The following is a 27,388-nucleotide window of genomic DNA, read 5'->3' on the forward strand; positions in this document are numbered from 1 at the left end:
TCATCTTCTCCCTGTACAGCCAAGCTGCTGCTTTATTTTAGAGTTTAGTGAAAGTACAACAAAATAGCCCTAACATTTTATCACTTTATTTTCCACAAAGAAACATCTTTAAAATAGTGACAACAGCATCAACTTCAGTGAATCAAACTGACACAATTGGGAAAAACAGTGTTAAAATGAGCGAAAAATAAAATCAGATATGTTGTGAATTCTTTTTTTTTTTTTTGTTTTTTTCCTTAAAATGCACTTGTGGTAACGCTCACACACACACACACCTTCACGATATTTCAGTCAGTGTCACAAAATCTCGTTTCCAGCTCCTAATGTTTGGTTTGAGCCATCGTTCACCTCATAATCCCTTTTCAGCATGACTGCACATACAAGTTTTCCTCTCAAGTATGGCGACGCAAAGCAACTTCAGCCAGACAATTAGTCCTCATGTCCGCTCAGCAACACTGACACAACAGGCCTCATCCACAGGCGTCCTTGCTTCAACGCGATTCTCCTCACACACACACTTCACTCTCCTCGCTTCGCCGCTGCGCCGCCATCCTCTTATTAGAGTCGTTTCAGGAAACTCATTTCTCTTTAATACCCAGGACTAGACGGCACTTCCACTACCCCAGCTTCCTCATGTCCGCAGAGTTAGTCCAATTTGCCATCATTTCAAAACAACACAAATATGTAAACAGCTTAGAAAATATGCACACAGGCAACAAAAAAGAGAGAAAAAATCCAAAGCCTTTTTCACAGCGCAGTGTTTCTTTTTTCCTCACTCCTCTGCAGTGCAAAAAATGAAAATATGAGGAAAAAGCAACAACGGAAAAACAATAAATAGACTTCCTCTGTTATATATTTCTGTGTTTATGTATATACATATATATATTTATAATAATGGGTCTCTACATGAGCACGCAGCTCTTGGCTCGGTCCTTCCTCATGGCTGGAGCCTGGTCCATTTGCTCAGTCCGACCTGGCAGGGGTGGCAGGGGGAGCTGTGAAACGCGCTTCAGGCCCCTGCGGGAACTGCTGCGTTTTAGCTGCGGCTTGTGCGGCCGCCGCACCGACGCCAGCGTGGTGATGTGGAACACGTCTCGAACGCTGTTCTCTGAAACCTTGGAGGTGCACTCCACATAGGCCACCGCCCCAATCTGTCGAGCTATCGTGCTGCCCTGCAACAGGAAGACAGAGACAGAGAGATCACTGGCAAGAAAACAAACTTTACTTTACTGTGCGGCGTTTTTTCTAAAATAGAAGCTACAAAGAGCTGTACAGGAAAAATCAAAAGGGGAGGGGGAGACTACATGCAAGGTTTCATCAGCAGTGCCGCAGAAACATCATCTTTTGTAACTTTGACATGTTCTCAGAGCATTTTTCTTGCATTTTTCCTCCTTTCAGTGGTTTTCAGTGGTTTCGTGTTCTGCTTCTTTTCTAATGGACATCCTAAACACAACACAGCAATGTCTTTTCTCTTGTATGTTTGTGTCTTTGGGCTTTTAGTACTTATGTTAGACATGAGTTTACTCCACATCAAGGTGCTGTGCACAGTAGGCGCCCCATCCTTCACTGTGCCTTGGCATGAGCAGGCGCTAGATCTCTACAGTGGAGGACTGAATGTCCCCGAAAGAGGCAGCAGTCCCGAGACTAAGCTGCTGATCTCAACTGTAGACTGAATGTCAATGATCCAAACACGTCTGGAGACAAATGAAGCTCCTCCATCCGAGGCATGAATAATGTAGGTGCTCCGACTCCTCAGTCTGCGGTAACAGAGCAGCTCAGAGCCCACCGGGCAGGTGTTGACATGGTCTATGCAGCTATTTAGAGAGAAGAGACTAAACTCCTCCAGCACTAGAGCTTACCCCTGAGTGATGTTACAATATGCCCACTTAATTGAGACCGTAAATTGTTTGCCTGAGATCAAATCAGAGACAAATTTAATTTCAAAATCCCTCAGCCTTTCTCGTCACAGCGGTAGAGTACAGCCTTGTGTACGGTGGCCGTGAGAGCTTGAGGCGCTGCAGCTTAAGAAAACACATGCAAATACAGAAAATATCTTCATCAACGTGTTGCAAATACACACAATACAACCAAATACACAAATGTGCTGCAAGCAGCAGAAGCAACAACGGGGACACTGATGAGTGAAAAGTGATGAACCTGGCAACAAAATGCAAATGCACGTGCTCAGCACTTTTTTGTGTGTGTCCCCTGGAAACGCTGGCTGCGTTGGGAGCATTTGCAGCGCACGTGTTGTCAAATTGATTCAGTTGTTTTCTGTATTTGCTTGTGTTTTGTCCATTTGCATGTGTTTCCTTAAGTTGCAGTGCTTTGAGCTCTCAGGGCCACCGTACTCAGCTCTCCTTTCATGATCAGACTTAAAAAACACAACAAATGCAAAGTTTCATAACAGATGAGACATGGCTGCATTTCCCATGACCCTACACTCCCGTGCTCTCCGACACAGAGAGAGCTTTTCATCCCCGCTGGACAAGGTTTGATTTTTATCACAGCTGTGCAACGAGCCACACATAAGAAGCAATGAGGTCCTCATTAGGTGGAACGACAGATTTAGATTCACCGGCGGAGGAGGAGGCGGGGGCGGAGGGGGGGGGGGGGCGGCTGTCCAAGGTAGAGATTGTGGTGACAAGCGGAGAAGCTTGGTTGGATCTGCAGATTAGTGCAGAAATGTTTGGAGTTCACCCAGTGGTCACTCTGGCCTGCAACTCCTCGACCGTGTTGGAATTCAATTTAAGATCGACATCAGGATAACGACACGCAGGCTATTGGATTAGAGCAGCAGAATGTTTAATGTGCACAGTTTTGGCATCTGCTGGGTGACACACATTTTCTGGGCACGTTAGAGGCACAAACAGTAGCTGCCCCAGACGAAAACAGTGACTGAGAGGGAGCAAAACAATACTGTAATGTAGGCCTGGCCACAAATGGTCCCCAGCTATTTTACATTAGCTCTGCGGTGAACCACTCCATCTTTTGTTTATATCTCTTATTTACATGAACTGTCTGTTTTTCAGCGAGAGCTCACCGAGGGCTACAGCCTCTGAAAAATCAGCCAGACATTAGCGGTTAAAAAAAAAAAGGCTCCTTTGTTCTGAGGGCTTTTGTGTGGTGGTGAAAAAGCCCCTCCACCTTTTGTATGTCCAACACAGGGAGAGCACGAAATGAACACGCAGAGAGCTGATTAAAATTCACAGATTTACACAACAGTTTATCATCGCCTCCCTCTTCTCCCCATCCCCTTGGCTTAGAGGTCATGGCGGCATGCGATAAAAGGGCTCACTCATTCATCAATGTCCGTTTTTCTATTCATCCTGCATTTTAAATCCCCCCCCCCCCCGAAATCTGCGCCAACATTTCATTTCAGGGAAAAATTTGTGTCCCTAGACGTAAACTCCACTAACCAGCTGTGCTTCTTCCACGGCCCTCGCCATAAGCAACCTTACTTCGCTTGTCAGCAGATTTCAGTCAAAATGCCAACCCCAGCAACATGTCCCCGAGGGGTTTCACACAGCTCTTATTCTGCGGTGGTTGATTGTGTTGCATGAGCCTCCTCTCACACTCGCTTCCTATGGGACCCCCACCAGAGAGGTCGTGCTGCTGCTGATCCAAGATGGAAAAATCACATATTATCGCAGGATTGCTTTCTAATTTATTTTCTGCATCCGCTGTTGTTTTCAAATCTGTCTTTTCTTCCCAGGGCACCTTCCATGTCCCTCTCCCATTATTTATCCCAGCCCCCCTTCTCTCCTCAGATATCTATCATGTGCTAGTCCTCACCTGTTCATGGGTGACGGGGATGAGCCGCTGCTTGGAGAGTTCCCTCAGGGTGTTGACGTCTGTCCTCATGTCCAGTTTACAGCCCACCAGCACCACTTTGGCGTTGGGACAAAACTCTTGCGTCTCCCCCTGCCACTGTGGAGACATGAATCAGCAGGAAAGACACGACATACATCAGAGATTCTGCCAAATGTGAGAGTTTAGAGGGAGATTCATGCTCTATGATAAAAGACTTTTGTTCTCCTAAGGGGTCAAAGGGACATTTAAGTGTCTTGCATGTAAATGTACAGACGTGCATTTTTATATGACTTGCATGTTTACATTTTGTCCAGGCTTAAAGTTGTGCATAATTGAGGGTGTGGCCACTTTGAGTGGTAGGTAGGGACCGTCACAGTTAGCTAGCCGTTCGGTGTCTAGCCTCTAGCTGTCTGCTCAGCGTCACCTCAGCTAATTTAGCGTCCTGAATGTGACCACTGGGTTTGTGGTGTTATAATAGATAATATGTCTTGTTGTTGTTTGGATAATTGACGGACTGTTTTCTGTGGCGAGTGAAATTCTAGCAGTCTTTTATTTATATTTTAGCACTAGTTAGAAGGTAATGGTGTCTGGGCTTACCATACCTGTAGTTAATAGTTAATTAGCCAGCAAATGAATTAACCTTGGATGAACAAATGAATGAATTAACTTCAGTTATTAAACGGACATTGTGCACCAAAGTCTCGGTTTCACACTCTTTGCCCATTTTTAGCTGAAAATTATTAATTAATCAAAACGATAATGTTTAGACTAAAATAAATGATGACTGTTAGCTGTGGAAAGTAACTGTAGAGCTGCAACTAAAAATAATTGTAATCTTTTATTTTATTACAGACTAATCTTACAATTATTGTTATTAAAAATATTGTTTGTTGGTTATTTCGTAAAGTGCAAAGTGAAGTCAGATTGTTTATTTGGTCTGACCTTGACTCCAAAAGCCAAATATATTTAATTTACTTTCACACAAGACAAAGAAAAATCCTCACAACTGAGGGAATGTTTTTCTTAAAAATGACTGAAAATCAAGAGATTTCAGTTTTCTGTCAAATCCCCTATTAATTAACTGACTGATCATTTGAGCTCTTACTAAAAGCATTTTTAGTAAAGGCACACCTTATTTTTTCACAATGCACTGTTTCACAGTAAAATGAAAGTTTTATTACACAAGCTGAGGAACCATGTAAAACTTTACTCACACAGACCTGGTTCAGGTCTCTGCAGTACCTACAGTGTGTTACTTTCCTCACGCAGCCCTCGTCAGCAAATCTATTTCAGTGTCTGGACAGTAGGGGTTCAGCAGTATTCCTTCTGAAATCACCCTGAGATTAAATGTCACTTCTGAGAGTCAGATCAACCAACACAGTCTCTCCTCCCCGTGACACAAATACACAACAGCAGCCGACAGCCCTGAAATATTCCACATGCCGTGTGCAGAATGTCAGGGTGTCCATTCATCTTTCACGATGAAAACAGCCTTTGACCTTTCCAGCCCATCCCTATTCTGCCAACAACATCCAATCAAAAGCTTTGATTGTTTAACCCTTACTCCTCCCCCAGCTGTCATCCAGAAACCTTGGTGACCCGCTTGTTTCTAGAGGTCAAGAGTCTAATTTGGGATTGTGATTGTGCAACAGGTTTTCCATGTGCCCCTGGGTTTCAGAGATTACCAAGGCGACAGCTACAGGTCAGGGGTCATGGCAACCCCCTGCCAAGGGATTCATGGGAAAACCAAAAGCTTGACAGCAGCTCTGCTTCCCCCTGTTGACAGAGAGCACTGAGGCTTGTGAGATATTTATGGGTTAAAAAAAGGTGTCTCGGGTTAGATCTACAAAGTCTGCAAGAGCATTTTAGCAGCTCCCCTCAGACCACTAAACACGTCAACACACCAGCCGTGGGAACGTCTTCGGCCCACACAGTTCAAAGGCAAGCGCATACACATGGCTTCAAGATGAGAGACCACTAAATGGCACAGTCCTGCTTTACATGACACACATGCATGCAAACAAAACCAATTAAGTTGGGTGTCTCTACATATGCAATAGTTATTTCACAGTGTGCAGCACAAAGTCAGCCACCAGCTGTAAAAACACAGGCACGACCACAACCTCGCCCAGCCAGGACCACACCAATCCCAGTAACACAACATCTCAACCATAGGCAACGTTACAGATGTTAACTTCCACCATCTTCCCAAATGTTCTGCATAATTTTAAATTTCAAATGCCAACAGAAAGGGCAATTTCTAGTCCTCTTTCACAGGCTCTGCAGCAGCTCTTTGATATCGCTGCTGTGGCTAATTTGCATATCTGATATTCCTCTCGAACCCACCCAGCTGCAAAGCCTCTCTTCTCATTCTTGAGTCTGACCTTCCATTCCTCTGAGGGACGTGGGTCAAGTATCCATGGACGTTCTGATGAGATAAAGGAACGGGAGGCTCTAACCTCCGTGCTGTTTCGCTCTATTGTTGAGCCATGAAAGTGCAAGCTGCTGGCACAGAAATCTGAGTGGACACAAGATGCTGATTGGGAAAAAATGATTTTTTTTTTTTTTTTTGCGGTCAGTTCTCCAGGGTCGGATATTAAATGCTGATCCAAAGTGTTGAAGATGAAATTTAAAAAAAAAAAAATAAATAAATAAAAAAACACTGACCTTCTTTATGACACTGTCCAAAGTCTCTGGGCGGCTGACGTCGAAACAGATGAGAACGGCGTCTGAATCAGGATACGCCAGCGGCCTCACGTTGTCGTAATAAGAGGAACCTGTGGACACACAATAACATATGGCATAAGGTCATGAAGTCTTCTGAGGAATTCTTGAGTGTGCTTGTTTTTAACCTGATTTAACCCCAGGAGATCCTTCATCTCAACCACATGGCCCTTTCTGTCAAGTAGAAACGTACTGGAAGGTGATGGAAAGGTCATTAATACACGGATAACCCATTAAAGCAGGAGCTGTGACACGCACTTGGACGTGCTGCAGCTTGAACGTGCCTGTTCGCCCTGTGCAGATGCAAATGAGTCTGGATCGTAACAGTTGTGTGCACATATTTGAGTGTGTTTGGCCTTCCACTCAGCTGTGGCCTGCCTTTACCACAGTGTTTCATGAGGAATGTCAAGAGGTTACTCAGAAGTATACACACACACACACACACTCAGACATGAATTATAGTGGGTTGAGGACCGGAGGACCTGTGCACACAATCCATAATCAACCTGAAACGACAGTGAATGCCAGCACAAAGGCCAAAGTAAAGGTTGAACCCCTTAATTCTCTCGACTCATCCCCCTCCCCTCTCGCTTTCAAATGGTTCCTGTTTTAAAATCTGCCGTGTTCTCTTCACTATATGAGATTCACATGCACTCTCACACTCCTCCCCGCTCTCGCTTTTCATTCCTATACCTTGATCAAATTTGAAGGCAGAGTGGCGCCTCTGTACTTTCACAAGCCGCTCGGTTATACGGCTCCTGCTCTCTTACAGCTCTCATTAGGAGGCTTGTAAAAATATCTGGGCTCACTGGGAAATGTGGCTGTGGCTGTGGGCATCCTCCCTCCTGCCTCCCCTGGTTGCCAGCGCAGACCTGAACTCCTTTTGATTGCAACAGCACCCTGACTGCATAAATTTAGTGTCATGAAAGCTCACTGGTTCGGTGACAGATCACCACATTTTACATTTGCAATTGCTAAATATGTACATAAATCTGTGAATCACTTCCTGTAGATGGATGCTGCAAACTTTTGCCAAAACGAAAAATCTCCCATATTACATTTAATCACTCAAGGTAACACGAACTGATTATGATAATTACAGATTATCTTTGTAGTTGCTGTTACTGTGCCTAATACCAGACCTGACACAACAGGCAGTTGGCCTGTTAAAGCTCTGAGTGCCTTTGTCTATCAGGGTAAATGGAGTCTGCAAAATGGTGCTACAGCCTGTTTTAGCATCACTATGTTCTCTTTGTTAATGATGGAATGAGACTATGACAATAGCTGCACGCGGCCCGTAGCCTTTAGCATTCAGCAGGCTGTCCTGTGGTGACCTGCTCCCTCTCTGCTCAGAACAATGCTGCGTGCTGCCTGTCACCACATCACAGATTGATGCTTTCTGTGCCTCCACATGAGCGAAACACTCTTGTTTACATTCAGTTTCTCATCAAAATGCACTTTGCCATTGACGGCTAACAAATATCCTGAATGCCTACACTATCTTATACAATTTTTTTTTTTTTTAATGTTTTGAAATATGTATTTCTGTGCGTCAGCTTGCAGACTTCTTCTTTTGTCCTTTTGTTGCAGCATTGATACAAGTGGCAATACACATTACCACCCTCTGCAATCAACAGAAATGTGTAGTCTATTGTGCTCAAGATATGTATATCACAGTTTGTGTGTGGTACAACAACTGGATATTGTGTTGCAAAATGCACCTGATTTATTCTAATGAAACCTCTGCATTTTGCCTTCAGAGTGTTTGCAGTAGACACCTCCTCTGGCTGATTCTGCACACACTCTTTAAAACTTTTAAAGGCCTTAATGGATCAAAATGTGATCATACTGTTTTTTTTTTCATCGTTTTGACAGCAGATTCTTCTGCATTAGCTGGTTATGGGAAAAGGTGTTTCCAGGCCCACTGCACCTCACATGACCTGCAATTTTGCCTGTAATAACAACTGCAGCATTGCTGTGCAGCCTGTCAGTATTCCTGAGATATTGGTGCATGTGCATCTGAACCCACTGATCTAACTTGTCCTCTAGTGGTCAAAAACTCCAAAAGGCGGCACCTTTAAACTTTGCAAAAGCCCAAAGGTAGTTTTGTGAAATCTCTGATACAAATTATTTTGACAATGTTGTTGTTCTACCTTCAAAAACATACTGCAATTATATTTTTAATGTAAGAGAGAATAAATCAACACTGTATTAGGGATGTTATCAGGAATTTATACTCCTCTTCATCCTATTAACACAAGATTGCTATTTTGTACTGGTGTGAAAGCCGGACTAACACTAGCACGCCGATGCCGAATCCAACAGTCAGCAAAGTGCACGCTGTACAACAGCGAGCTCTGATTGGTGGTGGTCACACATGAGGTGCTGCAGCTGCTGAAGTTGGTCTTTAGTATGTATCACAGTGCAGCAGACCTGTACTGAGGTTAGAGCTGAAGAAGAAAAGAGCATGTGGGGGTGCAGAGAGGACAGAAAAGATTTAATGACTTTGAAGATGGAGCGAGGGCAATGTGCAGAGGCATGTGATGGTGAGAGAAGCCACCGGGGGAATTAACACAGAATCCAGACGAAGAGGGAAGAGATGTCGGATGAAGGAGAGTTGAGACAATGGTGCTTGTTTGACTTAAGGAGTAATTAGTGGCTGGAATGAAGCCATTGGGATCAATTCGTCAATCCCAAAGATCAAAATGATTGGCAGGTCACGGTCACGACAGGCCTCATCACAGTACAGCAATGCAGAGCTCCTCTGCCCTGAGCGACATGGAAGCTGCCTCAGCACTTTTGCAAAGTCAGAAAAAAAAAAGTCCTCTGAGGGAAAGGAGAAAAAGCGCTGCAAGCAGGCACAAATAAAAGCCAATCACCATAACAATCGAGAACATGAGGAGGAGGAAAAGAAGGGGAAAAAAGTTTTCTCCTGACTGTAAAATATATCACCCCGATGTCTGAAATGGACTCGCCCCCTTACCGGCAAAGAGACACGACTGGAGATAAAAGAGGATGTAGCTGTGGAGGAGAAGGGGGCATGCAGTGGGTGTTTAGGTAGGTAATGAAAGCCCTGAACACGGCAGGACAGATCAAATAAAGAGGTATGAGAGCTCTGGCTTGGCTACTGGTCAAGCAGGCCTGTGCCCATTCACTGTGAGGTGGAACAAAAGGTCAATTGAATTTCAGAGAGAGGCAGGATGAGATGGATGTGGCAGGAGGGTGAGGGAGGGGAGCATGGCCTGGCAGGAACCACTAAAAACCATCACGCCTGGCAAGTAGCAGGACCCCGCCACGCCGTGCCAAGGACAGGCATAAAACACCCCTCACAAAACCTCCCGCAGCATTAGCATTAGCCTGGTTTAGCGCAGGCAATCTCTCATGTTGAAAAGTGAAAATTCTGTCTTTATTTCCATGGGGCTAATTAGCGCTAAGCCGCGCTGCAGTGCCATGCAGGAGGCTCCGCCAGGCAGAGGTGACAGAGGTGGGAGGACAGCGCTCATCGCCAGCCGTCACTCGAGCTTCCTCAAAGGCCAGAAATATCCCAGAGGATGTTGAGGCGGACAGAAACTTAGTGGAGCGCTAATGTACAGTAATAAGGCTTGAGGGTGTGTGGTATGACTTCATCTATGCCTCCTGTCCCCTGACACATCAACTGCCCCGTAGAGATCTGTCTGAATCGTGACAGCTCTCTATCTGCTCATTTTACCAACGATGAAAAACACTTAACAATAAAACACAAATGGTGCAGTGTGAGATTCTTCAGGAAACCTGTGAAACTGAGTGTGCATCAGCATCTAACAAAGCCTCCCAGACTTCACTGCACTAATCTGTATCATCGCAGCAGGAATTTTCTCTTTCTCTCTGTTTGTTCCATGTTCATTGCAGACGCAGCCAAAAAGCAAACCATTATGAGTGAGGGGGAAAGAATAGTCTTTGCCTCGAGGCTCCCTGATTTGTTCATGCACATATGGCAGGGAGTCGATAGCAACTAACCGCCTCATTAGGCGATATAGATACCCATACACACAAACAAAGGCAGGGTATACGGGAAAAAACGCCTTCTCAAATGTCACAGTATCACCATATAAATGAAAACAGTTAGTGTGATTGAGTTAGCCACAACCTTAGGAACACAACACATTTAACACCACATAGACTACGTCTTTCTTTCTTCTCCTGCAGCTGTTTTCCTGTTGAAATCAACCTTCAAAGCAAAGGCAAAACATTTCAAGTTGGGGTGGCTGAGTATCGTAGCAACCTGGAGGGATGCAAATGGCTTCATTGTGAGGCCCTGAAAAGGAGGAGAGAGCAGGAGAGCAGGAGAGCGAGGGGATCGTAGAGGCTAATGACTCTGGTGCTCTGACGATTAGAGGTGTCTAAAAGGAGAGAAGAAGAGTTGGGTTGGTGCTCCATCTTTTAAGAGGTTCGGCAGACCTTTCATTGCTGAGGGTCGGGTCTGTGTTGTCAACTTTTATGGCTTCTCTTCGATCAGGGTGCTGCTCAAACAGAGATAAACAGAGACTGCTGCCAGGACACCCTTTGAGAAGGAGGTGGAGTAACTTTGACCCAGTGCGCCACTCTGCTGTACAAGACAGCATGTGTTCTACTATGTGAAAACTGCACAAAACTCTCTTTCACAGTCGTACCCAGAATCCAGTACGGTCTACAACACATGGAGCCACTGACCTCATTCCCGTAGCAGAAATTTTATAAAAGTAGAGTTGCTTATATCCTGCAAGTTAGGACTTTAATGTAATTAAAATTTAATGTAATGTTAATGTATGATATAATGTAACTATATCATATTCTACCACAATTAATATTTTTGTTTAACATGGTCTTCCAACATAAAAAGTGAAAGAAAAGGAAAACTCTTGTGCATCGCCCACTACCACTGCTTGTGCTAGGTGAAAGATGAAAGAGCAGAGCGTATTATGGTGGGTAGAGAGGAAACATCAGAGAAAGTTATTGAGGAGTTTGTTGTGGACCAAAATCAACAACTGGAAGACATATCGAAACAGTAAGCGTAGTTATTTGTTTCTGTTGTTTGTTAGCTTATAACTGGCAGTGGCTGACAGAGTGGCTTCGCGGCTGTGCTAATGCACACTTTTGTTCTCCGTATTGACAGGTTTCAGTGACCAGTGAGTGTATCCAGATGGTTAGCGAAGGAAACATCAGAGAGACTAAGCTACATGTTTGAGCCTTATCTTTGATTTTCTTATGCTGTTTGTTAGCCTGTAACTGGCAGTGGCTGACACAGTGTTGTGGTTGTGCTAATGCAAAATCTCGCTCTCTGTACTGAAAAGGTTTTCGGTTTATTTTTGCCATCCTCCGTCCGCAAGTTGACGGGATTGGTTCCTTAGTTATATGATGTTTGAAACCCTGGCTTTCTGGATCCGTTTAAATGAGACTGTCATTGGTTCACTGCAGTTTCAAGGTGGAAATGCGCAGTCATGGCTTTGACTCCCTACATGATATATATTGTACTTTTTAAAAAACACTATATGGACATGTTTACAAGGTTAAAAACTTTCATTTTCAACAGAGGGCGCCTTAAAAAACTGAATACCTACAAATGGAAAATCAGCATACCAGTGTTCTTTAAGTTTTAGCTCCAAACCATGTGTATTTTCAAATGCTAACTCTGAAGTTTTTAGAGTTTGGGATAACAGTAATACTTTTCATACCGTTCCAGGCAGCCATTGGTTTCCACTCATTTCCGCATGATAAGAAAAACCAATTAGCAGACTCTTGAAACTTGTTTGCGTTGTGTAATCCATCACAGTGAAGATAAAGCATGAATTAATTTTGGTCAGTATTACATTGTCATTGCTTGGTATTGCAATGTAACTGCGGATTGATTTGCAATACTTCATTATAATAATGTGACAAATATTAATGCAGACTTGAGCTTCACTGTGATGGATTGCACAGCTCAGCGTGGGATCCAATGTTTTTGAAGCTTGACACATACCAGGGATTAAAAGTCAGAATATTTCGGCCACTGCTGCTTCAATTCTGATCATTCTTTTTTAAATCTGCTTTGTGCAAGTCCTCTTACTGCTAAATCACTGAAGTTCCCCTTTAATCAGTGTAAAAAAAAAATACAAAACCACTGGTGCAGTACTTTAAATTTTGGAAGCTACCTCTTTAACTTGTTAGCAAGTCACAGTGGGCCAGATAGGGATGTAAAATAATACAACTCTATTAGATCTGACAGCCATTTTCCTATTTAATACAACATAACTGTAAAAGTAAGGAAACCATCTGGAGTGTTTGAGGAACTCAAACTCTGTATAATGTATTTATCCTGATGGATAAATATGTTTGCTTGATAATACAAAGATGTACTTCTTGGCTTTTAGAGTTCCACATCCATCCTCATCAAAAAGTGAATTCATTCTTATAGAGATCGACTATTTCAAATTAATTTGTTGATTCTCCGGAGTGAAATCCAGAAAACAATTGTTTCCAGTGTCCAAGGGTTCTTCCAAAATGACCACCAGTAACATAAAGGCCAATGACATAAGTTTGCAACTGCAAATTTAAGATTGCACCATCACATGTTGGCCAGATTTAATGCAATATATAGCAGCAAAAGACACATAAACAGACCATTTACAGCCCTGATATAATCAACACATGCCACAGCCTTATATAAAGAGCTTAAGGCAGCAAATCTGGGAGAAAAATCAGCTCAGTTTAGTGACACAAACCATTAAGAAGCCTGTAGTGAAGCAACCTCAGCTGGCCTACACGCTACACTGGGGCTAATACCTTTGGTTGCTCAGTCTGACATATAGATTATACAAGTGTATATAGAAAACACAAACACACACACACACACACACACGCTCACACCAGATAAAGCTGTTGATCTGTAATAGAGATGGTTGTGTCAAGTTTTCAAAGGCATTAGCACACAGCCAGGACAGTGGAGGTGACACTGGGTTAAATGGCCATTAACCTTCCATGTCTGCAGCCTTCACACAAGGGATATTGATCAAAGCCCCTGCACTTTCCCTCTGGGAGGAAGTGCAGCCTTTGAAGGGCGTCGAGCACCTTCCACGGATCTGCTCTGAGCCTCACTGCCGAGGAGTTAAGTCCCGCGTCTGTCGTCCAGCTGCAGTTAGAAAAGCCAGGCGGTGACGGCTCAGGCGGGGGACAGAACCAGCATTACTGTCTGTCTCCTGTTACACCCCAGGGGGACGGAGATGGAGTCGTGTGTCCGCTTTCAGTTTCTCCTCAGCCAACCTCTCTTTCATAATCTCACATGCAGACACAGTCACTCTCATTCCACCAGAGAAATAGCTACGCATTCATCTCCTAGTGTTTGATCTCTCTGTATGTCTAAGGCTCTGGTTCACGCTACGCTTTGCTTATAAAGCTCGCTATCCTTCCTTTGTCATGCACTTCCTCTGTCAATTTATATATTCAGTGTCTTAACAATCATCAAGTCTGTGTTTTGATATCCCCCTTTGTTTAAGAAATGGATTCAGATTTGCTGCGGCCATCTACATTTAGTGGTGAAACTCCGAACTCCTTGGAGATGTTCATGTGTTTAGATGTTATAATACAAACACAGCCCGGCGTTTGTTTGTGTGAGGAAGTCAAGAAGCTGTGAACGACTGCTGCCTGTGTACCGGGAGGACACGCAGAACCTGTTTTTATCTGTTTCTGTGTTTCCTCAAGCTCTGCGCCTGTCACACCACAACTGTTGGGTCTCCTCAAAGCAGCAGCAGCAGCAGCAGCAGCAGCAGCCTGTTTGGACAACATCCATCAAATAACACAGTTACAAAAACACACAGACAAGAGTTAGTTAAAGGACACCAGATGCTGACTTGAGGATTATTTGTTCTTTGCACAACCTCTTTCAACGCTCGAACTAATCAGCGCAGGACCCCAGCTGCCTCCGATATCCCCAGCACAGACTTCCAGTCTTACTTTATTTGTTTTTGTCTGCTTGCTCAACATGAACATGTAAAAACAGACGGATCTCACAGTGGGAAAGAATATTTTTTCTTTCAAGAAAGAAGCCTGGATGGAATATCCAGTTTCACTCCTTAAAAGCTGATGTGTTGATCAGATTGGACAGAGGCCTCAAGGACCCCCCCGGTCTGTCCCTGTGGATGGAGGAGCCACCGCTTTAACAGACTCAATCAAAATGTGTTTATTCTGGCCAAAGTAAACCATCATATTTGGCTTTGATTGCTGCAGTATGCACAGTCTGCCTTCACATCCATATACCTAAACTTCAAAGTTATTATTTATAGAATTTAATATTATTATCGCTTCATCAGAACTATTCTGATAGCATAAAGCCGTTAGCTCTGCGTGACAAAATGTAATTCATTTCAGTGAGGTCGCTGTGCCAATGCAAAGGCAAAAAAGTTGCAGAAACCAAAAAAGATTGACTTGGCTACTTAACTTTTTCCATAACGTAATGCAGTACTATCCAACAAAGCTCTGCACATTGCAGATTATGTACACACCAGATTCAACCTAGGTGTAAATTCGCTATCTGCCGCCATGTCTTTCCTGGAGCTACCACCGGGTGGCGCCATAATAAGTAATTTTCAAATCCTACACTTTAATCAGCTCTTCATTAGGCAAACTTTGAAACAGATGGTGTGAAAATGTTTGGCTACAACTGTGGTGGTGGTGGATCCTCTGAGCCAGCAGCTTGTTAACAGCGCCTCCATCTGGTAAGGATGCCAATCGAGAAAAAAAAAAAAAAACCTCAAGCTGCTTTGAATATTTTAGTTGCCTCACAGCACTGTTTTCAGCAGTTTCTGACAACTCGCCAAACTGTTTGAAGTTCACTGCCAACGTTAAACACACCCACTCTATTTCTTTGACCAACTAGTGGCGAAGGCTGTGCCACAGTGAATTCTGCTCTGCAAATCTCCCCGATCCTCGGACTCCCATCACCTCACAGTACTCACAGTTTATCTCTTTACATTCCTTTTCAAATGTAAAACAGTGCAGATCACATCATTTCCACTCCTGCACATCTTTCAGTTTCATTCTTTCTCCTTTTCGAAACTTGTACTTCCGCTCGAGGATTTTCATTAAAACTTGTAATAACACTGAGTGCAGCTCCTCTGTCCGCCGTGTGTCTGTCTGATATGAATGAAGTGAGCGAGAAGTGAGAATATTCATGTGGGAGCTACACAGGCATATGAAAGAAAGAAAAAGAGTGGAAAAGGACAGCCATTCCAACAACTCCACTTCCTCCAGTGTATAACCATCCAAACACATCCCTATCATGATGCTACAGCATCCGTCTCCCAGCCCACTCTGCAACCCCCTCTGCCCCCCCACAGGGAGCCACCAGGGAGACATGGCACCACTTCAAGTGCAATTTCCCTTCCACAAAAGCGGCAGCAGCGAGAAGGGGAGCACACAGGATCTTGTTTATAAATAAAGTCATCCATAAATGATGAGGTCTGTCGAGTGTGTGTGAGCGAGGTGCAGGTGGGGAAGAGAGGGGGAGGGAAGGGTGTGTGTGTGTGTGTGTGTGTGTGTGTGTGTGTGTGTGTGTGTGTGTGTGTGTGTGGCGGGGGGGGGGGGGTGTTGAGGTGAAAGACGGTCTCTCTTCCTGTATCCCCTTTCGCTCAGATGGGCTGCAGACGGATGCTGAGAGGGTTTTTTTTTTTTTTTTTTCCCCACCGTGGAGGTGGGGGAGCCAGAGGGACCGAGTGCTGTAGCTGTGGGAGCAGCAGAACCAGTCAGTGTGGCTGTTTGAAGTGGGCTGATCAAAGCTGGCACCACATCGGGTTCTGTTGCACTCAGCAGAGGGAGCTGACCGGGGAGAAAACACACAGAGCCACAGTTCCCTGGGTGGGTTTCCTGTCTGTGGGTCGACTGAGGCGTTCGCTGCCGCCGCCGCTGCCGAACAGGGACAAATGTCTTGTTCATAGTCAGGGTGGATTCATTAGTGTCTCTTCAATTTTCCAAACACATGAACAGCACCAGGTAACTTGATGCTTTACTGTAATCACATTACAGCTCCCAGTTACACAATAGTTTGTTTTTAGTAATAATTACATTACAGTTACTGGCAGGCTGAAAATTGTGCTCCCTCTTTTAAAAGTATAATAACAGACCACCACAGTCACTGTTTTCAAACAGAGTTATCTGTTTATTAATTCAGAATGAAGAAGAATAAGTTTGCTTCTATTTTAATACCTATTAGGGAAAAATTATTTTGCCCTGGCTGTCTGGCCTACGAGCGTTTGCGCATCAGCCTCTTCACTAAATAATGTAAATAAACCAAATTATAAACAAGCACTTTAGTTAGACAGAACCTGTCAAGAGCAGAGATGTCACAAGGTGCTTCACAGAGGGGATAAAACAAAAGCACACACTGAGTATACAGACATGAGGAGAAGCTTAAATAGGTAGAGCTTGAGCTGATTTTAAAGGTGTCTGCAGAGCTTAAATCCAATGGGAGAGAGCTCCAAGGCTGAGGAGCCACAGCCTCAAAAAAAAAAAAGTCTCCTTTAGTTTTAGACCTCATTCCAGGAGCTGATCAGAAGACATTAGGGACCAGCTGGTAACACAGTGCTGCAGTGGATCTCTAATGTAGTTTGGAACGTGACCAGCTCTATAGTTGATCACAAGGACTTTGAATTGCATTCAGAAATTGATGTGGAAGTGCAATTAGAAACGGTGTCACATGAGACCTTTCGGTGGAGAGGGCTTGTGACTTTAAATTTACTCAAAGCGTGGAAGAGAACATCACTGGAAAATGTCCAGGTCAGAGCTGTCTAAGCAGTCGAACAGAAAATATGCCAGTGTCAAAGCGGTGGTTGGTAGCGTTTAGCATTTATTCATAATGAAACAAAATGTTTCATTATGAATTTAAAGTAAGAACCTGCTCAGTTCATGCAGTCAAGTCCATGTGCTTCCATCTAGGATCAATAACTTCCTACTGCATCAATGGATTTCTTTGCATCCTGCCATAGATCATGTTACTTGAGGTCAGTGAAGAGAAAGGCTGCACAATTAAAGCATGATCCCTCCTTCTCCTCATACAATAGACAAAAGCACTGCATTAAATCCCCCCCAGGACTGTTTTATATCGCCATATGTAGATGTAGATGAGTCTGGCTGTAACAAGAGGGCTGCAGTGGTTTAAAAGTGTGACACAGTACGCTGCTTCCCCAAGGACCAGAGTGGGTCAGGTCCCAAGGGTGCCACTGACAAACCTTACTCACAACACAAAGCTTTGGAGGGTGGGGTGGTGGGTGGGGGTCGGAAAAAGCACAGATGTACACTTCTCCTTCTGTCTACTCCTTATGTCCCTGTTCCCAGATTTCAATCGAGTGAGCACTTGCTGCTCTTATAACATGTTCTAATGGCAATCCCCTCCCCACCCCAATCTCTTTGCCTATTGGTCGAGGCAGCCTCATTGTCCGGAGGGTCCGACCCCAGCGCCCCTCATCAATCCCCCATTACGCCTCTGATCAGCTGAGAAACAATAGGAGGGGGTCACTGGGTCAGAGCTGCTGGAATTCCCATACGTGGCCCCATTCAATCACACACATGCCAACACACGTATACAAGCACGCACACGCATCTAACACATGCACACATTTTTCTTTTTTAGCCATTCTGTCCAGCTCGCTCACACAGACAGCCCAAGTTAATTGAATTAAAGCAGCTACAATCAATATTTTTCTAATAACAACATATTAAATGACAATGTGACAGTGTTTCATAAAAGCATTTCTCCATTGCCCTGCTAGTGGACAAAAACTCCACTTTTTTTTTTTTTCTTTTTTTTGAGAATTAAGATTCAATTTACAACATAAAACAGTTTAAATTGATCAACAAAAACATTTTATATATCGGCTTTGTATATATCTCCTGGATTTAAGTTCAAATGGCATGAATGGACTGTGATGAATGTGCATGCTGACTTCTGTTCGTGCACCGTTAATGTTTTATGTTTTTGTCCTTCTGTGATTTAGTTAATGTTGTTTACTCCACTTTGTTTTACTTGCTCAATTCTATTCTAAATCATATTTTCAAGGATCAGTCACCGGCGTAGTTTGAAAGGTTAATTCTGGAGGGAAATGGATTGTTATCGAACCAAACTGAAGGAAAATGCATCAGATAGTGGTAACAGTGTCAGTATCGTGCTTCCCTACTATTAATATCAGTGTATTCTCACATCTGGCCCTTTGAGTTTCTGTTGCCTTTTATGCCTGCCAACAAAACACTTCAAATCTTCATTTTATCCTTTTATTCTGTGTCCGTCATTATAAACTGAATTCTCCTCTGTTCGCAGGCTTAAGACAAGGCTTGTAATCTGAGTCAGAGCGAGCTCATCAGACGCCTTAAGTGCTCTTTTTCTTCACAACGCACCAAAAGAGCTCTTTTAATTCTGTCCAGCAAATGTTCAGCCCTAATAACTTATCACTTTGATTATTCCAATGGCACATTAACTAAGTAAAAGCCATATACAGCCTATCTGCAGCGCGCAGTGCTGTTCAGCAGCGGACATGCTATTTAAGCAGATTATACACTTTTGCCGAGTGCTCAGCATTAAGCTGACAGTGCACGAGAGGCTGAGACGTGCTGAAGGAATGTGTGGTGGCTCTCTGCTAGTCGCTGTGGCCACATTTACGGGCTCCTCTGACGGAGAAAAAGAGATCACAGAGAGTGGGGAGCTGTGTCCACTGAGGCCTCCCAGAAGTGCTTGTTTTATTGTTTATGGGCAGGTGGACATGTGGGCTGCTCACAACATTTTGTATCCCTGTAAAAACGGGGCAGAGCAGGGGTTACAAGCCTGCGTGGTGCATGTGGCAGGCTGCACTTCAGTGTGTGAGTATAGGTGTCTGTGTGAGTGTGTGTGTGTGTGTTTCTCTGTGTCACTGAGGGAAGCAGATATTCTGTGGTAATTACAGCCTGTGTGTTCCTGTCAGTGCGGCTGGCTGCCTCTCATGCAGCACTTCTGCCCACCCCCTGCTTAGCACGGCCTCTGACTGCTGGCGACCTCAGCGCTGCGCTCCAGCAGCCACCTTGACTAATGGCTTATCAGAGATGGAAAAGAAAAAGGGGAGGACAAATAAATAGCACAGGGAAAAAGGTAACTGGCAATCCACCTCCAGAGAAGTTGCGTTACGCTCTCTCCTGCACTTATTCTCCTGTTCCAGCTCCCTTCGTTTCTTCTCTTATAGCCACTGCAACATATGGGCAGCCGTTTCCTCATCAGCTTGTTGACCCTTTGTGTAATATTCTGAGAACATGATTCACAGCAAGCTGAGCTCCAGGGATGGAGCACAGCTGCTTGCCTGCTCAAGAACCAAAGACATCCAGCCCCTCAGCCAGGACTGCCGGGTCTCCTCCAGAGTTTCCATAACGTCACACAAACCCTCTCAGAGAGTCTGGGTGCAATCAAGTGCAGCGTTGTGCACGAGGCGTCATTATTCAAGAAGTTTAGAGCAGGAAACCATTTGCAAAAAGTAGGAAAAGAAAAAGAAGAAAAATGCCTCGGACACAGAGAGGACTTGTTCTTGTAAAGTCAAACTAATTAAAGTTATTTATAACAGGATGTATGAATCTATTCTGCAGGTGCAGTTTGATATATTCATGTGTGACAATGCAACATTTATGTTATTGTTTGATGGACAACCTGGTCTTTAATGGCTCTTAACAAGTTTTCATGACATTTACGTTCTAATTTATTTCTTATTCAGACTTGAAATGTATTCATTTGCATCTCTTAGTGAGAAAATAATTACATTAGTTGAATTATATATTTTCACTCCTATTATCTGTCTCTTAAATCCTATATGTGTAAAACTTACAACACAGTGACACACTGCTCATCCACTTCACTTGCTGTTTGATTTCTAACGTGAAACAGCTTTGTGGGTCTAACCGTGGACTGTAATCTGTGGGATTATCAGGTGCAGCCTGCCAGAGAGGCTGCAGGAGGCTCAACCCAAACCCGATGCCAGGACTGGGGGCTGAAGATATTCTCTGTGATTCTGCTGTCGGAGAATGGAGATTGGAGACTTGGCACACAGATGCAATCTCATTTCCAGCCATTGCACAGAAATCCAGAATGGCAGTCACAAGCCGAACAGCAGTGTTACAGACTGTACACTGCGCTCAGCTGTTCTTGTGCTCACACGTCAGCCGCCACACTGAAAAGGAAAAATTTGTATTGTGGGTTCACACACAAAATGTTACACCTCACAAGCCTCCTCATGCTTCTGCAAGACTAAGAGTCATGCAAGTGGCTGTGTGATGCTGTACAGCACTCTTTTGAGATCATTTTTGCCATCTTCGCCTTCTGAGTTTTAGCATTTAGGCGTGCTGACAATTGCTGATTAGCACTAAACACATTCAATTAATTAACAAAAATGCCAAACCTGAACTGTTTCCATCTTCTCAAAGGCAAATTAAGATTTCTAAGACAACAACATGACATCTTCAGAGTTATTGTTTTGTCCGACCAACAGTCCAAAACCCAAAGATACTCAAGAAAAAAGCATCTCATCCCAGCTGCTTATCCTGACTAATAAGCTGCTTTTATTTCTTTTTAATATGATTGTAAATACAAGAAATCTGAAGACATCACCTTGGCCTCTCTTTGGCATTTCTCCACTATTTTCTAATATTTTCTAGACAAATAATCTTCAAATTAATCAATAATAGAACTGATCAGTAGTTGCAGCCCTGATAGGAGCCATTACTGTTTTACATGTGAGAATGAGCTGGTTGAAGGTTGAGAGACTTTCCAGGCTTCTTCAGTGCACAGTGTTTGTTTAATTACTGGGACAGAGACAGTTATTTCGCAGTGTTTCGCCAACCTTGCTCTTCTGTTTACTCATTACCTGAAACTGTCATGCGGGCGTTCTCCCCCAGTACAGGGGTGGTGGGGGTTGGGGATGTTGGTGCCTTCCAGCCTGCTATGCTTCATCAAAACAGGTTTCGCTCAGGCAGTTATTGCCCTGGGCTGGTTAGGCAAAGAGTAAGAACGGCTTTCGGCTCAGTGCATACATTCAGGCTCGTGAACAGCAGGTGAAAGGATGTCGTCATCCTCCCTTCAGGATGCTGACAAAAATAAACAAAAGGCGTATTTACAGTCTGCGGTTAAATGTGCAGCTGGCTCTGCAGCGGGGTGAAACCAACCTCAACAGTAATTCTCAAACTGGAAACCGTTTGGGGGGAAAGGGTTGGTTTTTAATCATTTAATGCAGAGTCTGATAGTACAGTAGAGATGCAGAGGGGCCAAACACACCAACAAGAGCAGATAATGTTATCTCCAGTGATCAACATCAGATCCAATCAGGTCTGACAGCACTTTCTGAGCATCCTCCGGCTCCACTGGGCTGCAGGTTCGAGGGAGAGAGAGGCAGAGAGAGGAGGGAGGGGGGGGTTGTTGATTTTTATTTCTGCTCTGTGTAGTGCTTGTAGTTCCCTCATTCTCTATTAAAGATTAATCAAGCAGAAAGTGTTGAGGAACAGAAAGCCCAGTGAACTCGGCGTGTTTTTACAGGCCTCTGGGTGCCCTACTGGTCCAGCACGCGGAGAATGTGGAGTTGAAACAGCATAAAGACACCGGGAATGTTGGAAAGTCTGAACGAGAGGAGGGAGGGAGGGAGGAGAGACAGAGACTGTGAGGGAGAGACAGCCAGACTGTGACTCCGAGCGAGTGCTGGCACTGGGAGTGGTGTTACACACTTGCAGTGTCTTGTTATCATCCCTCAAGTCAAAAACAATCACACCTCTGACTGTGAAAACGCAAGACAGCTCTGTCGCGACAGATGAGTCACAACCAAACATTAAAGGCGTCTCTCGCCGAGGAAGAAGGAGCTCTGACATTCATGTGACAGGTAATTTTATTTAAGAATCCCTGTGACATTTTTTTGAACAAATAAATATTTTTTTGATTGTAGCAGCAAAATTGTGCTTCAACCTGTAGCTAGTTCACGAACGCTTTTACATTTATTGTTGTGCACAGCCGGTGTCAGGCGCACTGCACAGCAAGCGATGCGTTTCATGTTCCCAGCAGCAGAAACAGCACTTTGTTTGGAAATAAATACAGAAAAAAAAAACTGAGTGGTTCCAATGGGAAGAACTGGCCAACGTCGCCGATCACACAAAGAAACAGAAGCTCAAATTCCATCCACAGAAGTACTCAGGATAAAAGTGCTGGGCACGTGGTTTGAATGATGAGTGTTTTGTTTTGGGGTTTTTTTTTGGAGTGGGGGAAGTACAGTGCAAAACCACCACAGCAGGAGAGATTAGTGCGAAGATGTCAGGAAAAGAAGAAAGAAAAACAAGATTCCTGTGGATTGCCACTTGAAAGCAGAATCCAGCATGACTAAACAGAATGTAAGAGTTCCAGTTTTCATTTGAGAATCAGGTCAGAGGAGAGAAATGGGAAGAGACGTGAAAGAACCGCTGTATGAAGTATGGGGGGAAACCCAGCCTGTCCTGACTTGGACTTGTAAGAAGCAGAACATACACCTCTTAGTGGGTTTTTAGTCTGAGGGCAAGGTTGGGGAGGAATCTTTCCCAGGCACCCCTGCCATATTGGGAGGAGAGGAAGGCATTAATGCCTCAGGCTTGCTAAAAACCCAGACTGGCTGACTACCAATGGGCCCCGTAAGCGTCGGCGGTAATACCTAATGGCCCTTACACAAGTTATCTCCAGTCTACGCTGACATCATGAACACTTAAAAGTCAGTTAAGACACAGATACATGCAAGGCTGACACAGGAAACACCATCTACCACCATGTGGCTGCTCATAGGTGTAACATAGATGCAGATGCACACAGCGGTCTCTCTCATTTGAATTCCATTCAATCGCTTTCTAATTGATTTAATTCTGCAGATGGTCGGGACTGAACGCGGGGCAGAATACAAAGCACAGCCCAAAGTTGCCCTGTGGACCCGTTTCTTTTTAAGGCTTCTTAAAATACTCATTCGTTCAGGGAAAGGCAACACAAACACACACGTGCACACACACACAGATTTACGCTCAGTAATGACCTCTATTAGACGAACTCCTCACCCCTCCGTTCTCACCCATCCTACAAGGACTAGACCACAGCGGAAGAACAGGAATTAATGAGACCAAAGTAATCAATGGTGGACTTCCGTACTGCAACAATGAATGCTGGGAGCATTTTTAATGGCACAACACATCTCACCGTGTTGGAGAAATGTGAACCACACGAGACACAAGCTGTTTAAACAGCCTCGCCTGGGAGCGCGATCAATAAAGCTTTATGGACGGAGCCAGACCGCGGCAGTCAGACTTCACCAGCAATTAAAAGGGAGACAATACTTTATGTGAGGAGGCTGAAAGCTTGGTTGTCAGGAAAAAAGGAAAACAGCTGTATGTCTGGGGTGGAATGGTTTTTGGCTTAGGAGGAGCGAATGGAGGATTGACTGATGCAAATGTCAAGTCCGAATGAAACTAGTGGACTGACTGTAGTCGTGCCAACAGAAAATGGCAGAGTGAAATTCATTTCCACATCCTCTGGAAGTGGCAGGTAGAGGAAGCTCGGTGATGTACTTGCAGGACATGAGGAGGCTACTCTTGGTTGTGTTTTGTTCACGGCACAGCGGATAAGACGAAGAAAAGCTCTGTTGGCTTCGCTTCTGATTTGGCAACACAGCTATTCCAGTCTGGACTCTCCGGCTCCCCGTTCCCTCAAAAGGTCAGAACTGTCCAGATGGTTTTGCAAGTGGCCCACAGAGTGAATTCACAGGTCAAATCTGACCACGGTTTAACTCTGTGACAAAGCACGTCACATATTGTCACTTTAAATCCCTGGGTAAATCCACTGATTGCAGCTATTCCACTGAAATAAATTGATTTCAGTCTGAAATTTCTCTGTAATGAATGGTGGTTTGAATGAGCCCTAAGAGCCTGGGCGCTGAACCGCTGCTGCTGCTGCTGCTGCTAGGGTGCATGAAAGAAAATTACAAAAAAAAAACACAGCTAGAATAGGGGAGCTGAAAGAGGAGATGGGGAAAGCAATAAAAAAAATCAGATTCTAAATGAGGAACGATGGAAACATGCTATTTTCTTCAGATGAAAGCCTTTTTCATATGGGTGTGAGCCAATTATTCTTCTTGTTGAGAGATAATATGAACATCTGTGTTTGCTGTGAATCAGTGAATAATGCCACACCACACAAGGACCCCTGAACGCACACACACACACACACACAGTAGCACTTAGGCACACAGGCTTACGAAACACACACACACACATTTGCCCTGTGGATTGGGTGACGTCATGTTTGTTTGTGGGGGTGGGCGGCTCCTGGCTGAAGATTAAAGACGAACACTGCCAAAGGTGGTTTAGGGTTTTAAAGATGGACAGAAGCACAACATTCCCACTGCATCATTAGGCTGTTACAGCCCAGAGATAAGGAACTCCTCTAGGTTGTGGCCCCGGAGCCACAGAGGACCCCACCGACCCCTGACTGACAGGCTAAAGCTGATTTACTCACTGGGTTGACATGAGGTCCGAGGAAAAACAACATTCTTTCACTAACTGAGCGTGCAACATAAAAATACTCCCATCATCTTCCCCGGAAGATAGCTTTAGTGTTTGGGAATGTTTATGGTAAAAGAAGGAATTCCCCCTGAGAGGATCCCACATTCAGTCCTCTGACTGGTCAGCCATGTCGCCGGGCAGTTAGCTGGCACCGGCCCCCGGCCTGAGATGACTGTACGATGAGATGCAGAGTCTCGGAGCAGCTCAGAGCAGTAAATCCATCCACGCTGACAGGACTGGGATGAAAAGTAGAGCACGGAGCCTCAGTCACTGACGCCACTTGCTGCCTGGTAGCCAAGACTACACTCATTCCCCAAGCAAGATGCACATTCATGCACTTGGAGTCCAATCGCACAAAAGATCATTGACCACACAAAGCATGGATTCTTTCCGGAGAAAGTCCCCATCTGATGGCACAACACTGCTGACATGGATTCTCTTCAGTGCATTTACTCTGACGTCATCAGTAGTTGTTATTCAGAGCATATCAGCACGATCAAATTTGATGTTTTTAATACCTCAAGATTTTTTATTGAGGGCGGAAAAGGCCCTGAAACAACACGAGCCACTAAAACTCTCAGTTGAAACCTTGATGAATGAATGAATTGATTTCAGGGTTAAGAGAGGGAGGGAGGGAGGTGTGGACGCCAGCTGTGTAAACTCTGGAAACATTACTCTCTTTACAGTAATAATACTTTAATTAATGACTGAATAAAATCTGCAAAGGAAACGGATTGTCTGCTCCTCTCAGCGAGCAGCAAAGAGGGAATCTTCATTCCATTAGCAGACAGCGTGTCTCTTATCCGGCCCGATACATTTGCCTTTTTTTGGATGAAAACACTTAAACAGTTAGGGCAGTTAGAGAGGCAGGGAGGCACATCCTGTCTGAATTATCCATGCCCTCACCCCTGTCCCCCCCCCCCCACCCAACCCCCCTGCTGCTGCAGTCGCCTGACCCTGGCCAGAGCATGGGAAGCACCAGCCACACACAGTGGACAGATGAGAGGGAGGAATGCAAACACAAGACGCAGAGAGACATGGCTGGCACCGAAGTTTCAAGCAAAGACAACAATCATAAATAGCAGATGCCCCAAGCTAAAAATAAAAAAAAAGCCCTGAAAACAAAAGACATCCATCTGAAGCCGGTTAGGTCAAACCTATTCGTCAAAGAGGCGACTGCTGGAAAAGTTGGAGAGGGGAGTTGGTGGAAGTCCTCCCACGGTCGCAGCCAGGGACAGGCTCCACGGCAGCGCTGGGAATGGACTGATTTGATGTCAGAGACGGTGCAGACAGAGACTTGAAATTGTCTTACCTGACGTGTCCCACATATTCAGCTCAATCCGCTGCTTGTCTATCTCAAAACTGGCTGTGTAGTTTTCAAACACCGTGGGCACGTAGTTCTGAAAATGAGGGATTTATTTTAGTTATCCAATTAAGAGGGACAAGATAAGCCTGTGTTTACACAGCCACAGGCTTCAGGGGTAAGAATATCACATTTGAAACAAAGCAGATGTCAAATAAAATACTGGCAGAGACATTTCACAACAAAGCTAGTGCCGCAAATCCCTTTTGAGGATATTATAGAAATATAGTGATACTGTAGCTCATGAGGACAACGCCTTAAAGTTTTATTGGCAGCACTGCAGACACAATTAAAGTCAATTTAGGCATTACAGGACTGTTATTAGGATTTTACAGGCATTCATTACAGTTTCCTCTCCACCAGCTTTCTCTCTCTGTGTTATGACATGTCTGTCTGTCAGCAGGTGTATGGAACCTGCTGAACAAGTGCTGAAGTTGAGCTGTCCAATAATACATTTTAATGGGAGGGCTTGTCACTCATTCACAAACTGTCTCCTTCCTCCGCAGAATAAAAACACTCAGACTTTCAGACTTTCGGCGGACCTACCTCTGGGTAGCAGTCCTTGGCAAAAACGTGCAACAGTGCCGTTTTCCCACATTGCGTGTCCCCCACCACCACAATCTTACAGCGGCTGCCTAGACTGTCCATGGTTTGTCCGTCAGAGGTGTTTTCTTGACTCGGGGATGGTTTGCATCCAGCATCCGACACGAGACGCGGCGGAATCGGAGGCTGGAGAGAAAAACGGGCAAATACATGCGCGGAGCCGGTGCGCTTTCTCCAGCTCCTCCGGTGCGACGCGCAGCAGCTCCAGTCCCTCTCACTGCCTGAGTGTGAATGTGTCGGCGACCGAAACCACAGTCGGGACGTGCGCAGCCCTCCCTGGAAACCCCGGTACTTTGATTCCTGGCCACGCCTTCCTAATGTTCACGTCTGAGTCACATC

At 44.6% G+C, this 27,388-nt stretch overlaps 1 protein-coding gene across 1 annotated transcript; it reads right to left on the reverse strand.

Annotated features, from left to right (window-relative positions):
- Nucleotides 1–27,388, reverse strand: rnd2 (Rho family GTPase 2). Its single transcript, XM_071468130.1, has 5 exons — nt 26,993–27,388; nt 26,396–26,483; nt 6,481–6,590; nt 3,796–3,930; nt 1–1,172 (listed from the first exon to the last, which is right to left on the reverse strand). Exons 1-5 carry the CDS (start codon nt 27,092–27,094, stop codon nt 903–905), a joined length of 705 nt encoding a protein of 234 aa, XP_071324231.1. The 5' UTR covers nt 27,095–27,388; the 3' UTR covers nt 1–902.

The sequence above is a fragment of the Trachinotus anak genome, unplaced genomic scaffold (assembly GCF_046630095.1).
Source record: "Trachinotus anak isolate AG129_WGS33_773 ecotype Australia unplaced genomic scaffold, CSIRO_AGI_Tana_v1 ptg000003l, whole genome shotgun sequence".
Lineage (NCBI taxonomy): Eukaryota > Metazoa > Chordata > Actinopteri > Carangiformes > Carangidae > Trachinotus > Trachinotus anak.

Bases quoted from the DNA above. Each gene is read 5' to 3' on its own strand.
- rnd2 (XM_071468130.1), bottom strand. From the start codon at position 27,094: ATGGACAGTCTAGGCAGCCGCTGTAAGATTGTGGTGGTGGGGGACACG. The intron at 6,591-26,395 runs GTAAGACAATTT...GTGTGTCCACAG, and splicing joins GAATATGTGGGACACGTCAG to GTTCCTCTTATTACGACAAC. The intron at 1,173-3,795 runs GTGAGGACTAGC...TTCCTGTTGCAG, and splicing joins TCCCCGTCACCCATGAACAG to GGCAGCACGATAGCTCGACA.